Source organism: Dermacentor silvarum, chromosome 4 (genome assembly GCF_013339745.2).
Source record: "Dermacentor silvarum isolate Dsil-2018 chromosome 4, BIME_Dsil_1.4, whole genome shotgun sequence".
NCBI lineage: Eukaryota > Metazoa > Arthropoda > Arachnida > Ixodida > Ixodidae > Dermacentor > Dermacentor silvarum.
In genome coordinates, this window is record NC_051157.2 from 10651837 (window position 1) to 10668220 (window position 16384).

The 16384-nt window shown below is 43.4% G+C and overlaps 1 protein-coding gene across 3 annotated transcripts in view; it reads left to right on the forward strand.

The window, feature by feature from the left end:
* Positions 1–2662: 2662 nt before the first annotated feature.
* The window catches only part of LOC125944643 (uncharacterized), a 55102-nt gene continuing 41380 nt past the window's right edge, over positions 2663–16384 (forward strand). For all 3 annotated transcript variants that reach the window (XM_049665195.1, XM_049665196.1, XM_049665197.1), the window contains exons 1-8: positions 2663–3006; positions 3536–3604; positions 3703–3751; positions 3873–4015; positions 5313–5407; positions 10165–10251; positions 11957–12061; positions 15458–15538. In XM_049665195.1, coding sequence (XP_049521152.1) covers positions 2871–3006; positions 3536–3604; positions 3703–3751; positions 3873–4015; positions 5313–5407; positions 10165–10251; positions 11957–12061; positions 15458–15538 — 765 coding nt within the window. In that variant the 5' untranslated portion in view covers positions 2663–2870. The remainder of the gene's footprint in view (positions 3007–3535; positions 3605–3702; positions 3752–3872; positions 4016–5312; positions 5408–10164; positions 10252–11956; positions 12062–15457; positions 15539–16384) is intronic.

The following is a 16384-nucleotide window of genomic DNA, read 5'->3' on the forward strand; positions in this document are numbered from 1 at the left end:
GAGTTAGTACAAACATATTGTCTTCTAAGCGTCTGCCTGGCCTGAACCCATTCTGTAGTTCCCCCAATACACCGTTTTCCTCCACCCACTTCGACAGTTCTAATTTTATAGCTTGCACTGCCATTCTATATATCACCGACGTTACTGTAACTGGCCTGTACGAGCTCGTCTTATCATTATCTCCTTTGCCTTTCTAGATGAGATTCATCTTGCTTTCACGCCATCCAACGGGAATATCCTTTGTTCTAATCACTTGCTCTATGGCATTAGTCAGCAGTGCCTTGCTTTTTGGACCGAGGTTTTTGATTACCTGTATTGGGATTTCATCGGGTCGTGCTGCCTTTTTCCAATAAAAGCTTTCTATGCTAAATTTTGATCCCTCAGGCCTCTCTGATGTTGCTGGATCTGTTGTCTGAACTACGCTTTTTCTCGTGCCGAAGTTATGCCTGATAACGTCTGTGATGTACCGCAGCGCATCATCGCCTTCATAGATGTTACCGTCTTCATCCCTTATAGCCGTTTGCGAGTTTCTAGTTGGAGCTCCGAGTGCTTTTATATGGTCCCAGAATCTTTTTGGGGCGCCTTTGTCTTTTTTGTGAATGTTATGCACCCAACGTTCACTTGCGCATTTAATTTTCTCTTGCACGAGCTCACTCGCAACCCTTTTCTTTTCTCTGTATGTATTCCATCTAAGGAGCACCTCTTCTTCTTGTAATCCCAACTTTTTGGCTTCTCGATGAACCCTAGATGCATCTTTACGCTCTTCTATAGCTTGTTTAATTTCCTTGTTCCACCACTTACGTGGTTTCCTCTTTCCAATCCAACAATTGTTTTGCCGTGTCCGCCTTATTTCATGCTGCATAACCTCCACCAGTTCCTTATATTCCCAGACTGCTGTAGGAAAAGCCTCAATTTTCTTCTCTATGTTGTTTGCGATCTCTGTTATTTGCTCGTCATTCATTTTTAAAAAAAACTCTAAGGCTATTGGTTCATGTTCTGCGCTGGTATCTCGCCCAAACTTTAATGCTAAACGTCTATGATCGCTTCCCAGGCTATTTTTTCCATTTTCGTCTATTATCATTTGGTCTAGTTGTTCGTAGACCATTTCCGAGATTAAGGCGTAGTCGATACATGACTGCCTGTTTCCGAATTGCCACGTTACCTGTCCATGACACTTATTCTCCCTGTTAACTACTATAAGGTTCTGTTCATCACACAAATCCAGCACTAGAGAGCCGTTGTAATCAGTATATCCGTCTAAATCGTCCATGTGCGCGTTCATATCTCCCACTAATATCATCTGGCCCGATTTACTAAATCAGCGTTCTGTAGGTCTTTCGATCCTGTCGATGCTCAACACATTTAGCAAATGTAATGCTATCTATTCCGCAAGGCAGTTGCTAAGCTTATGGTGGTGCAGTTTATTTTGCAATCAGCATGTCATCAGCACTGTATGGTTCCAGCTAGCAGGCTGACCTTAACCGATTATTGTAAAAATTTTGCACGTCTGAGAAAACTCGATCTCGGTTCCATTTGTGCCTTTGCATATTCTGCATCTCATAGCAGCACACACTGCGCGACTTATCGATTCACAAGTTCAAATAAAGTCAGCCTATAACCTGCGTTGACAAACGCGCTGACGATCTACAGGTGCATTGCAACAGTCGCCTAACCTTTTCGACCTGCCACGCGGACTTCCCGTAGGTCTAACCGGCAACAGCTTACTGGTTCAAGAAAACGGAAAGATAATGTTTCTAACGTGACTTTTTGGAATCATGAGGTTAGTGGGCGCACAGATGTGAACAGATTGCGCAATTTGAGAACATAGAAAGAGTCTGAAGCTTTACCGCGGAGCGAACTAAATTTCTGGTCAAATAAACACACACACAGGTTAATGCGACTAACCGATTCCTTATTTCGCACAATCGACCACTTACATACACAAAAAGGGTCAACAATCGTCGCCACCAAGACGATTCATCCAAATGATCGCACATGCCACACAAGACATAAGGCATCGCCGAAGATGAAGTTGTTGACAGTCTTAACAATCTACCCATGAATTCATGTGAGCGCTCGCGAAATAACGCAATCCTGCCTAAAACAAACAAACACAGAAAATATTATAAACAGAACAATGCGCATAGGCGGGTCCATCATTAATCATATGGGCAGCAGCGAAAAAATATGCACAGCGAGTTTCACTTCGCCTGTTCAACTGGTCGACTTGACTAGGGAATTTCGGCCTCCATTCTGGGTACATAAAAGAGCTAGCTTTGATGAGCAGCCCATGTTTGCCAGCATGATGTTTTCTATACCGCTAACCTTGGGCGATGTTGCGGTCGGTATTTAGTCTCGCGCTCCTATATACTTTCACGCTGTAAAGCGAATCGCAGCAGCAGCATCATCCTTTTGTTTCCTTCCTCCATGAGCAGCATGATGATGATGATGATAAGTTATTGGCTTATCCTTTGGCACGGTGTGGTGACAAATAGTCACCTAGCTTGTTTGCGTTAATCAGGTATGCTATACATGCTTTTCATTCTAGTATTTGTGTATACATCATAAAAAGTATTAATTGAAAGCGGTATTCACTGAAAATATTCACTGGTATTCAGCATCGGTGGCGCCACCAGCGCCGCCATCAATCGGCGTTTCGCGGGTTTCGCAGCGCGTTCGTAGCGCGTTTATTTTGGTGGAACAATCGCACATGTGCGTTGGAAGCTGTGCGCGCAACAGGGGCAACTGCATTGAACTGTGTGTTAGGAGTGTCCGTGCACTGTTGTCGCAGCGCTAAGCATTGAACTCGCCCGCTTCTCGAAAACCCTTTGTTCTCATCGTGAAAACAAGCCGCACCGTTGCATATTGAGATGTCTACCATCGCATCGAAATGGCTTTGCCCCGACCTCCAAGGTTGTCGAGTGCTGCTTCGACTGGACGAAGGTAATATCGAGGGCGTCGTTGCTGATGTCTCTCAGAAGACGGCTCGAATCACACTAGAGCAGAGTGAGTTTGTTTTTTTGTTGATAACAACAAAACTATCCTACGCGTTCACTGCGCCTTTGAAACTGTCGCTAGCAGCGAACGGCTGCATTTCGTTCAGACGCTGGCGTTTGTGCATTTTGATGCAGATCGCATTTCGTTCAGACGCTAGCGTTTGTGCATTTTGATATGGAATCGTAGACGCAGTGTGCCACTGCGTCGTAGTTCGTCCAAGTGTTTGCGTCCAAGTGTTTGTCATCGTCCAGCGAATGATAGCGAACTTCCGCGTGTACTATGAGCATGCTTTCCTTTTTTATGGCTGAGTCTAGTAACCTAACCTTCCGAGAGCGAGTGCGAATAGGAGGCGAGTGCCGGCAGACATTTGTTTCAGAAATTCTCCCGGCTGCCGGGAGAATAGACACTGCTTTTTTTTTTTTTTTTTTTTTTTAGTCTGTCAACCCGCGCTAGTTGAATTTCCATTAGTTGCAGCTAACCTGTTGCGAGTGCTTTAGACTTCTTCCATTCACCTCCCCCTATAACGTCTTTGTTTCAGTAACCGAAGTTGCTTCAACTCGGCCGCTGTTTGGACCGCTTCACTTCTACGCGCAGGATATTATATCGTGTAAGTAGCAGTGTCAATCTGCATGTACTGTTTCACTTTGCCAAAGTGCATTCCTTGAGCCGTCACATGCAGCATTTCAATCTGTGCCCGTGTTGCAGGTGTGGTGCTGGAGAATTCGACGCGCAAGAAATACATTCTGGAACGAGAGTAAGTACAGTGCCATGTATTGAGTCCTGTGAGATTCATGTTAAATGTTTATGTGAAGCAATTATTATTATCCCATAACACGACTTCATCCACTTACCTGCACTACGATGTTGCCTTTCAGTGAAGAGGGACCACGCTTGTTGAGAGTGCGCCCTGTACCTGCTCACCTGGAAAAACTGAATTCAGCCCAAAACAACAGCGAATTCATTTGCCACCGTGAAGAGGCCGACTCCTCGGAGGTCATCAAGAAGGGCCTCATAAAGCGTTCGTCTCACTTTTTTTAATGCATTACCATCGGTATATTTGCCCAACAGTTTCGGTCAGTGAACCGACCTTCTTTAAGGGCTATCGATCTATCTGTATATATATATATATGTATATATATATATGTATGTATATTAGTACAACTGACTGTAGTCTGCTTCGAACCACCGTCTTTGCTCCTTCAAGAAGCAGGACATGAATCGACTGAGCTCCTAAACAACGCTTTGCAATGTGGTGAACATGGTTTGAATCATAAATCCGGGACTTCAAAGAGGCACGATGTGATGCTATTGGCATTTCTTTCGCATTTACTGATAAATCTTCACAGTTTTTTTTTTTTGCCATGCATTCATTTTATTTTCTCGATCAATCATGAAGGAAATGCGAACAGTTAGGCCAAAAGCCAGAGGCTAGTTAATGGCTTTTTTAAAACATGTTGCAGACGATCTCGTGTAGCTGTGTCAACAAACATAAAAGATTTAGCACAGTTGTCAAACAGTTAAAGTTCCTTGTCGAGATAAGAAAACACAAGTATTGTATTCTCAGTCAATCACTTTCAAACGCCCCGATTTGATTTAAATAGCCGATGTGATAAAACTTGTGGGCAACAGCACCATTTGCAAGTGTTATTTTCACATCATGCAGTTGTTAATTGCATTGCCAGAATTTTCTAAAGAAATCTCATGGCAACAAACGTTAGTGACTACAGTAGACTTGTCTGACTTGATGTTGCGTCATGCGAATATAAACCTACAAATGAAAATGATCAATGGAAAATGCCGCGCCAGTTTTGTGTTTGTCACAGCTAAAAAGGGTCCCTAAACTGACTGTCTGACTTGATGTTGCGTCATGCAAATATAAACCTACAAATGAAAATGATCAATGGAAAATGCCGCGCCAGTTTTGTGTTTGTCACAGCTAAAAAGGGTCCCTAAACTGACTGTCTGACTTGATGTTGCGTCATGCAAATATAAACCTACAAATGAAAATGATCAATGGAAAATGCAGCACCAGTTTTGTGTTTGTCACAGCTAAAAAGGGTCCCTAAACTACTCTGAGGTCGAAAATTTATTTTATAGTAGCAGCAATGTACCAGTCTACAATGAACATACAACTGCACAAATTTTTTGAAATGATGCCGTAATAGCGAAATTGCAGATGTTTGATGAATGACTGCGCAGTCACTGTGGTTTCTTGTTAACCTTTGCTAACCTCCCCATGGGTGCCCTCTACTTCTCGTTGCCTACTAAGTGAGCGCTTGCTCAAAGTATTTATCAACCTCATGCTTTGTTTGCAGTCATTGGTATGCCAGAAGACCTACCAAAGCTACGCCGACCAATTGCCACTGATTTTGAAGTCATTGACGAAGTGAATGATCAGCTCAGCGAGGCGGTGTGTATGCAATATATTGTGGGTTACAGTGGTGCTTATGTGATTATGTGAATGCTGTTAGTCTGCTTATACCACCTCTTGTACTTACTTGAAAAAGATAACACTTTTCAGCCCCTAACACACACACACATATGCAAATGCCACGTAGCTGGACAGAACCAAGGTAATGTTGTTTGCAGTCGCTTGGAGATTGTGAGATTATTTTTTTGCATTCCGCCTAATTACATTAGTCTTAATTAATTAATGAACTTCACAAATATTATAATTAGATGAAAAGTCTCAATGAGAAAATTGTAGAGCAACATGAAAAACTCCCGATACAGCTTTCTGTTGCTCAAAACGTGCTGCATAAAAGTGTTCGCAGCCTGAAAGAAGCCCGCGAATACACGCAAAGTGGCTCAAGCGGCCAGTTGCGCAGCAATTTTGTATGTATTCGCGGGCTTCTTTCATGCTCACAAAAGCACTTTTATGCCGCACGTTTCGAGCAACAGAAACCTGTATCGGGAGTTTTTCATGTTGCTCTACAATTTTCTCGTTGACACTTTTCATCTAATTATGATATTTGAGAAGTTGATTAATTAAGACTAATGTAACTAGGCAGAATTAAAAAATAATCTGAGTATCTCCAAGCGACGGCAAACATTACCTTGGTTCTATCCAGCTACGTGGCATTTAAGAGTAGCCGTGGCCAGGTAAGAGTAGCCAATGTTTTAAAAACGACTGAGTGTGCTAGGAGGCTCAAACCAACTCAGTCGTGTTGAAGATCGCGTGTACTAGTCAATTAATTAGTATAAACTAATCTCCTAACTTTTTAAAATATTGGCTTCACCAAGAAAGTACCTATATGAAAGTTGTAGATCACATTTAAAAATGCAACTAAGTACCATTGATGGAGCTTCTTGTACTTGCCTTTAACAAAAGCCTGCAGAATACAAAGACAAGCACGTGATAGTGCCACTATTTCAGCGCTTCCTGACGACCGATCAAGAAACAAAATCCGCCTGTCTCTGCAGCGCTCTCCGGGAAGGGCTTGGCATTTCCGATGGCCGCAAGATACGCGCCAGCAATTCTTGCGAGTAAGATGTGATCGCGAACGAATAGAAGAACATAATAATTGCATTTTCCTTTGCTATTAAATAGTTCTGCGGTCAACATTTACTCAAGCCCGACGTTTTTTTTTTTTTTTTTTTGTTATTGGCTTGTGTGTTCGAGCTTCATTCCAGAAGTGGAGTGAATGATATGTTCATGCCATGTCACATTGAAGCGCGACACACCTGCATCACCACTGTTCGCTCTGCACGCCTGATTGCGACATGGCGCTCGAGTGGGTCCGGAATAGAAGCATGCAAACAATGTCGTTTCCCGATTGGTCGTCTGTGGGGTGGTGAAATAGGGGCGCTGTCACGCGGTTGTTTTTGTATTTCTCGGGCTTTCTTTAAAGACAAATATGAAGAGCAAAATGTGATCTAAAACTTTCATATTGGCAGTTGAAGCCAATATTTAAAAAGTTAGGCAATTAGTTTATACTAATTGACTTTGCAAAATGAAAAATATACCGCAGACTAGGTCGCGTGATCCCGAACACCACTGAGTTCGTTTCAGCCCACTAGCACACTCTGTTGTATTTAAAGCATTGGTTACGTTAAGCTGGGACACTCTGTATATATATATATATATATATATTGCTGTAAAACCTTGCTTATAATACACAAGGTTTTGTTCTAGAGTGAACATGTCAAAATTGCTTCTCGTATTACTTTTGGCAGTAAAAGCTTTTTAGATGTTCAAGTCTCTCTTGCTTTTATGAGACCAAAAGCTGGGGTGTTTTCTTTTTATAAGCCCTAATACAATTTTTTCTGATTCGCAGCTCTAAAATTGTCCATTTCATTTCAACCTCATTATTACGTACCCACTTAATAAGTAATTCTGGTTTAAATATATTTGTGACGAATCCCCCGCCCTATCACCATTGAACCTAATATATTAGCTGACCGCTTAAAGCCTACCCTCTCCTCACAATAATTTCACACGATGAAGAAAACATGCTGATATTTGCGGCGCCACCAGCTGCGATGCGAGCATGGCCGAGCCGCGGTTCGCTGTCCGCCGTCGGTAGCCATGCACTGCAGCTGAGCTTCACTTGTATCGGAACTCTCATTAGTGCTAAACGTTTCACCGTGGACATGGTTTTTAATAAAGTGAACATTACGCGTCAATTTACTCTCGCGGACATAATTTTGCCTGGAATAGACGCTGCATAACCAATGTTCACGTCGCCGGTCGCGGCGACGCGCCGGTGCAGCGTCGATGCGCTTTCTGTAGTTCTTTTGGTGGTTTTGAGTAACGGTGGTGTTGAGTGTGATAAACACCACTAACAAATCTTTGGCTTAATAAAGTTCATGTTCAATAAAATTTTAATGCTATTCCAACTGCGCTTTTTTTTGCGGGAAAATTTTGTCGTGGCCATCTTGAATTTTGGTGCCGTTCCGGGATAGCGCCCCCCCTAACTTTGCCGGTAATTTCGACTTGCTCGAGGGGGGGCGCTTGCTCGGAATTTTACGGTAATATATTAGCTGACCGCTTAAGCCGTAGTCGCCTAAAACATGCCAAACGATTAGTGTGTAGTATTTAGGTCAGTTTACAGTGCATACAAGCTTGTAATTGGCGAAATCTCGTGCACGCAGACAATAGGTAGCGATACTGCGGAGCATGAACCTTTTCAGGACTGCAGTCGCCACCAATAGTGACGTCAAAACATGGTAGCCATGACATGTTGCCTGCTTCCATAGCTTCTAGTGCTTCCACATCATCGTCATGACGTAAATGATAGCCCATCTGTATCCAACGCGGCTAGTGCGCTAACTGTCATGAGGGCATTCGCAGAGAAGTGGGGCCTGATGGAGAAACGGGCTTGCAGCTTTGCTGAGTTTGAGGATGCTGTTGTCGCTACAAGGTTGCCATGGTGGCAGAGGAAAATCACACATTTTTTGCTGCCCGCTTGCAAATAAAACAGTTTGTCTGCGTGTGTGTTTTAGTGAGAATTGACATGTTTATTTGGCTGGTAAGTCTGTAGCCGCTCATCTGCCATTGTCGGTTAATTAGTATATCGCTTAGTGCGTACCTGATCCACGTTCCCTGTCAACTACGTATTAACGAGGTTTTACTGTATTGTATAACGGGAATTTACACCGCATATGGTATGGCAGTCAAATATGGTATGGCATTCGCACTGCATTTTCATTGTCAAACATAGTGGATCAGAATCCTAGTTTTTTAGTCTTAGTATGTTAAAGTGCATCCACAATTTGCCTGCAATGAGGGCACATAGAAAAGATTTATTTGATTTTACTTGCACTGTATTAGAATCCCATTTACAGCTGGGTCCTTGTTCAAGCTGGTCTGTTTGGTTGATGTCTACTGTGATTGTGAGATGGCGCAAACAAAGTAAGGACAGCATAAAAACAGGCATGATGGCAGTGTGTCTTTTTATTTGCCTTTACACTGTTCTTTTTATCTTCACTCTCTTCACTCTGTTTTGTAGTAATATATGGAGTGAATTTCACTATTGTCTACTGTAATGGGGCATTGTGTCGTCTGTGTAGCAAAACAGTGGGAGAACTGTGGTCACTTTTCCAATGATGCCACCAGAAAGGCACTGCGAGCTACTGGTGCGCTTAGCACGCAAAACTTGAATATGTAGTACGAAATTTTCTGCAATTGTTAATATATTGTCAAAACAGAATTGAAGTTAATGTAATTTGCATAATATGAATCAAACAAACTGCTACGATACGTTTATGCAATAAATCAAGCTGCATCTACGCCATCTTTACTTTGACGTTTCCAACCATAGATCAGTGTTCCCGATAGTTTGCTTAATGTTTTGACTAAAATGCAATCAAGCGCTTGTCTGCTTATTCTGTTCGTAGGTAAGCATGCTGTCATTATCAAATGACTGAACACTCAAGCAGGAGAGAGCCCAGAAGCAACAGTTGCACTGTGCCAGGTGGGCTTTGTGAGCCTCCTTTCACCTGCATTAGGTCACCAGGTTTTGCTAAAGAAAAAAAAAATAATAATGCTCAGGTAAAACTGCTGCCACCATCATATAGACATTTCGCTCAACAAAGGGCCGAAAGTGCCTGATGAATTTGGTCTGAAGAAGCCTAGTGTTTTACCAATTGTGCAGGAACCATGATGCATAAAAACAAATAAGATATTTTTGTCAACAGTGTGCCTGTCATGCACACGAAAAATAAATGTGCAAGCACGGCAGGAATAACAGCAGCCAGCAATCGGCAAGCTTCCACGCTAGCTTGATAAGCGTGGCCTTCGCAACAACTGCATGCATTGATCGGAGAAGCCCCGTGTCGCACATCTATCGCTCCACTTGCCAACAAAGACAGATGGTGCTGGAGTAGACCAGTGTGCTCCAGCAAGCAACCCAGACTCTAATTAAAAAAAAAAGAGATTTTTATCGCTGGACAACACATTGCCACATTCCAGAAGTACATCATATCTTCACCAGATCAGTTGCAATGCACCAACATGGCCGCCATGTTATCAGTACAAGCCTTTTGTCTGCTGAAGACATTAGTAATGAAAGAGATCAGAGAGTGCTTGGTTAATATACTAGACACATTAGATTTGGTGGAAAGTCATCATTGATTAGTCACAGTGGTGCAGTCATTTGAAACTCTCACTACCTTGATCTGCACTGCTACATTTAACATCTGTTGCTCTTATTTTTCTCTTTAAAGATTGCAGCAATAAAGAAGGTACAGACTATTTCTGTCGCATTTGAAGGCATGAAAGTTGGACGTCATGGCTCGCTTTCTGTTCTGGCGGTGAGTTTCATTCGTGATGTCTTCGTGGCTGGCACTAGTCTAGTCATTATCACTGTTTGCAGCACAGGGTGCAGCAAGTGTTTCGCGGTGAACACCTAACTAAAGCGGAAAAAAAAAAGTACATGTATTGCTCAAGAATTAATTACATGTACCACATTTGGTACATAGTTTGGCAAATCAATGCTATTAAAGTTTCTTGAATGAAACTGCTACAGCCACCGACCTTTTTCTCAATATTACTCTGCAAGTGTCCTCCATCTTTGATGAAGTACTATTACTTACACATTTTAGCAATCACATGTACAGACGTGAGCAGCCTTGTCTAGAATGCGGGAACGGCGGCTTCCGGGGCTCTCTGGAGCCAGCCAGCGATGTCCAACGGTAGTTGCTGGGCACGTTTCCTACCGTTAGTCGGACCCAGCAGGTAGCATTAGACGTCGCTGGCTGGCTCCGGAGAGCCCCGGAAGCCGCCGTTCCCGCGTTCTAGACAAGGCTGCTCACGTCTGTACTGTTCAATGCACTCTTAAAGGGAACACTTAATTCGTAATAAATGCGTAATGACTACATTATTTCTTTGACTGTGTTGCAAAAAAGTGACTAACATGGTCGATTAGGCAGACATCCATGAATAATAATGTCATCTACAGGCTTTCATTGCCCACCTTAGCTATAATTCATGGTGGAATGCTAATTAGGTGTTCCATTTAACATGGAACATACTTTTGTTGTCTTCAAGGACTCGTCTTGTAAAGCTCTTTTAAAATGTCACTCACATAAATGTCCTTTGGTCTTACAAGCTCAGTATTGGTGTTTACAGATTAAAAATGACATGGTTCTGTTTACTGCACTATACTGTTACACAAAGGTAAAAAAAAAAGTCCTTTGTGTAATAGTATAGCACAGTAAACAGAACCTTGCCATACCAACTAGCCCCAGTCGAATCCTTAGTGAACATCATGACATGGCCATGAAAATTTTTAGACAGCCATTCCTGTGTCACTGAAGCCATATGTGCAGGTGCTAAGCCTTGCTACACATGCGACCATGGATGGCATTAGCACAGAAACCATTAAGTATGTTTTTTAGCACGTTGCATTATCCACCGAGATGTAAATGAGGACTTAATTACCCTGCCCGAGGCCTTGGGCTTTAAGGATAATTGAGGAAAGATATATGGATCTGTGGTGGACAGTAGTAAAAGATGCTGGAATATTGGTGGGGGTGCAAAGACAGGAAACATAATAGATTTTAGGGCAATAAATTTTTATCAGGCTTGATGTTTTACTAAAATTAGCCATGGGTCTCAAGGGCTGGTAATAAGTGCAGAAGAAAGGTAAATTTAATGAACTTGGTGGCATCCGCCACCACGCTGTTTCAAAGGGGATGCTCATAATATTAATCCATTTACTACAGTCTGATTGCATGCTCTGTACTTGCCCTGATCAATGTGCCGGGGTCATCAATGGGAATTTTCTCAGCTTGATTCAATAAGTCAGCCGTGCTCACAGTACTCGATCATTGAAGACACATGATTTTTTTTTTTTTTTTGGTCCACTGATGGCACACTTTATTCTGAGTCAACCAGTTATTTTATGCACACAATTGAAAACTTTCCAAGCACAGTGATGTGTGATAGGTATACTGTTTATTATTGATTTTTAAGGCTAGGTGTGAAACTCCTTTCTTTTCTTTTGTTCTTGCACAGGTTGCAACCTCATCAAAGGTGTACATATTTGATGTTCAGTCATTGAAGAAGACGCTGTTTGACCATGGGATGAAGGATATCTTGGAGTCTTATGACATTGAAAAGGTAATGACTCCCCCTATTTTCTTTCGACATTGATTGGAATTGTTTTTCTCTATAGATAACTTTGGTGACTATTGTCATTCCATTCACTTGCAACCATGTGTATTGGATGCGTTACTACTTTAAAAGTCCTGCTTGGCTTGTTGCAGAGTGTATGCAGTGTGCAGCTAATCTATATATTATGTTAAATGTTAATGTTGAATATATATCCAAACGGCATGCAAACAAAAAATTAGGACACTATATAAGAAATTTTTTTCACAATCCCATTAAATATAACCTTGTACTTTCGCAACTACTGCTGGGAGATATTGCAGTTTCAAGTAGATATCAACATTCTGTGTATCTTGAAAAATATGTGTGCCAAATTTTGTTGGTATAGGACAAGAAGTGCACAAGGTTATTCTCATGCAAATGTAAAAAAAAAAAAAAAAATTTGTTGGTGTAATCTTTTTTTGCATAGTTTCACTTTGTACATGCTGTTTGGATCAATATCAGCACTTTGCAGTCTACAAGGAGCTAAATAAGCTACAGCACGATGCTTTTGTGAAAATTTAATGCACAAGAAAGTGCCCGCAAAGATCACTATATTTTGCTGTTGTGTAGGACATAACTCAAGAAATCTAGCAGCTAGACAAAAACTAAGGACATGTTCAAAATCTGCTTGAAGAACTCTCTAACTGGCTCAGTTTTCAAACCTCTAACACAAATAATTTTAAAACATTTTTTTTTTCGAGTAGCATCTTTCGAGTAGCCCCTTAAAGTTTTTAGCACTCTTTAGACTTTGGGCATCAATGAACTAGGCTTAAACATTGTAGTGGCTGAGATCCCAACAACACTAAGCTTGGCAACTTGAAGCTTGGCAACTTGCTTGACAACTTCCAGTTCACAACACAAATCATCTGTTACACCTTCACTTTGTTCCCCTATCCCATATACAGTATAGACCACTTATAACGTAACCGCTTATAGTGCAGGACCGGATATAGTGCGGTCTTTTCAGACTCCCGCTAATTTTCCCATAGCACTCCATGTATACACGTATCGCTTATACAGTAGCCGACCGATTTTCCGGATTCGCGGGGACTGAAAAATAGTCCGAAAAATCGAGCAGTCCGAAAAACCGAACAGTCCGAAAAACTCCCCCCCCCCCCTCCCCCAAGAGAAAAAAATAAAAAATTACGAGGCTGAGAGCGGCTTAAGCAAAATGTCGCAGTTTCGCCCAAAAAGCGGAGCATCGATTGCGATAGCAAATTAATAGACAGCAATACGAAGTAAGGACGTTAGCTTTATCGGCCGTATAAAGTTGTAAATATGCGCTTAGTAACTAAATAAGCACGGTGTCACGCATGCACATGTTACATGAACACATCTCGCTCGATGACCGCGGGCAAATTGACCTTCGCGCTGTCTATTCTCTCGCTTCAACGCGAACGTCGAGAACAAAAACACAGCGCATACGAAGCTACTGGAACTCGGCGCACGCCCTTTGTACCCATCGCAGATCGCTTTGAAGATGAGTCCCCCGCTAGCGCACACTTCGGCCACATAGCAGATCGCTTTCAAGATACGGTGCCTGCGCGGCAGCAGCGGCAAGAGCTGAACGCAAGTCCCCACCGACTCCGTCGCCTTCTCCCCGTGCCCCGCGAGCGAAAGTCCGCGCGCTTCCGGCCGCCTTCCTCTCTCACATGCGCGAGGCAAGCTTTCACCCGCACACAGGTACACCGGGTACGGCGCAACCAAAACATAAAAAAAAAGATTCCGCTTAAGTGAAAATGACGATAGTGCTGAGCTGACCGAAAAGAAAAAAAAAAGCAAGTGCCGCTTTTTGGAACGTTTTGTCGGCCAAGGAAGAGTGGGCATGGCCTCGGAGACGAGAGGATAGCGTGCGTCTACCAATCTTGAAGGCTATACAGGGGGGCTCTGGAAGCCAAGCCCGGCTAGCCAGAGGAAAATCCAACATGGCGGCCCCCAAGATCGGGTAGCGTGGCTCGGAGCGAGCGATTTAGTCCGGAAAATCGAACATTGCCACCTAGATTCGCCCGAAAAATTGGTCGCGAAAATGCATTAGCTCTATGGGAATCCTGACGGTACATCTGTGAAGTCCGGAATATCCAACAAGTCCGAATTTTTGGAGTCCGAAAAATCCGTCGGCTACTGTAGTGCAGTTGCGGGAAATGAAATACCGGTTACAGTGCGGCTGCCTGGGAGTACGGAAGTCAGCGGAGACGGCGAACGCTACCCTCAAATGGGCGCCCCAAGCAGTGCTCGAGGAAGAAAGAGACGAAGTGGAGGAGAAGGGCATGTGGTCCGAACGAACAGCCAGTGAGGCTGTAACCAGAATCTTGAGTGCGATTCGTGAAATATCACGGCGCGAATAGCGAGCGAGGGCCACGAAACCGCCAACGCTCGCTTCACGATAATGGCAGTAAACGAAACTTCAGCCAGCGAAGCGGGCTGCGCCGGCACGGCACGGCGAAGGGCGCACGCGGAGACCGTGGAATGTGAGGGAGGAGGGCGGCAGGGAAGCGGATTTCGCCTCGGCAACTCCGCCGCTTCGGTGGCTCCCCTCGCCCTCCCTCGTAGCTCCCTCACTTTCGACTGTCACCGTGCGCGCCCGCCGCCGTGCAGGCGCCGCCGCTAGGCCGGCCCGGCGCCAGCTTCCCGAAGTTTCGTTTTCTGCCGTTATCGGAAAGCGGGCATTTGCCGGCGTGGGGACAGCGCCGCTGCATCCCTCTGCACCGTAGCCGCAGCGTGCAAGGTCAACACGTGACTAGAAAGTAGAGGAAGCATAAAAGAGAAAGAAGGGTTCACTGCCGTTTTCTACGCGTGGCTACGGTAGCGTGGCTGAGACGTCGGCTCGTACACGCATGTTCTGGTGCAACGCAGAATCGGCGACCTTGCCATTTGAGAGAGGGTGAAATGTCCACCGCGTTTTTTTTTTTTTTTTTTTTTTTTTTTTTTTTTTTTGTCGCGAGCGACATTGAGGGGTCTCCCCTAAGCCTTTACTCTATGGCGGTGCCGGAGCAATGCCGGTCGGAGGCGCCGCCGCGTGATTTGGTTCGAATTAACGAGATTCGACTGTAAATTGAATGCAAACGTTCTAGCCGCATTACTCGACTGCCGCATACGCGTGGCGGCTCGGTGCACATGTTTGCATATGTGCGGGCCTTGAAAATTGTTGCTTTGGTTACAGTGCGGTACCGCTTATAGTGCGGATATTCGCGACTCCGGCGACATAGGTTATAAGCGGTCTACATTGTACATCATAGCTAAACTATTACCTATGTTTGGTAACCATTTTGCCTTGCTGTGTCTCCCTTGCTTCAGTATTCATATCAATTTATGAATTAAATTGTTCATTTTTTATTTAAACATTGCTTTCCTTTGCGGTTATAGATTATGCATGGTTGCCGGCATCTGTCAGACTGCCTTCACCACCAGTACCAAGTTGGCCTCAACAATGTGTTCGACACAATGGCAAGTCTGCATTACACCCTCTGCTCTGTTTTAGCATTGTATATTAGCCATTATAGCTCACTCTGTTCAATGACAGTGTATTCCTGGTGTTGGCCTTGTCTTTGCTTGTGATATGATAAATGCAGCACTACTAGTATAGGTAGCTGTTATTGATGAGACCCATATTATATCAACACCCTGTTACCCTGTTATATCAACACATCTCAGGCAGACTTTCTCATTTTTTATGTGAGGTCATAAATACAAATGGTTAAAGGTTATGTGCCTTGTCAGCCTGGGCGGTGCAGGGGGAAAATGCCTTACCCATCTCCCTTACCCTGGTCTCACGTGTAGAGTTTCTCACATGCTGGTGTATTGAGATAAAATAAGGGCATATACAGTGGAACCTCGTTGATTTGATTCTGCGTAATGCGTTTTTAGGGATGATACATTTCTTTTTCGTTTTCCGACCAATGGCCTCATAGGTGTAATAATGTATGTTCATGCAGTTTATACGATCACATTTTCACTTGAAATTGGATGATACGACTACAAACTAGTACTGTAGAACCCCGTTGATACGTTTTTCATGGGGCCGTAAAAATAACATAAGAGCCGGGAAACGCAAGAGCCAAGAAACAGGAAAAATTGAGAAATGGGAGTAGTGTTGAACTGCACACAATATTATTTTAATTCTTACATGTGAAAAAAAAGTCGTAGTTTCGCCCGAAAGCTGCAGCATCGCTTGCGATAGTAAATTAGTAGACAGCTATACAAAGTAAGGATAGTATTTTTATCGTCCGTATAAACTTGTAAACATTTGCTTGTTAACTATACAGTCGAATCTCGTTAATTCGAATACACTTA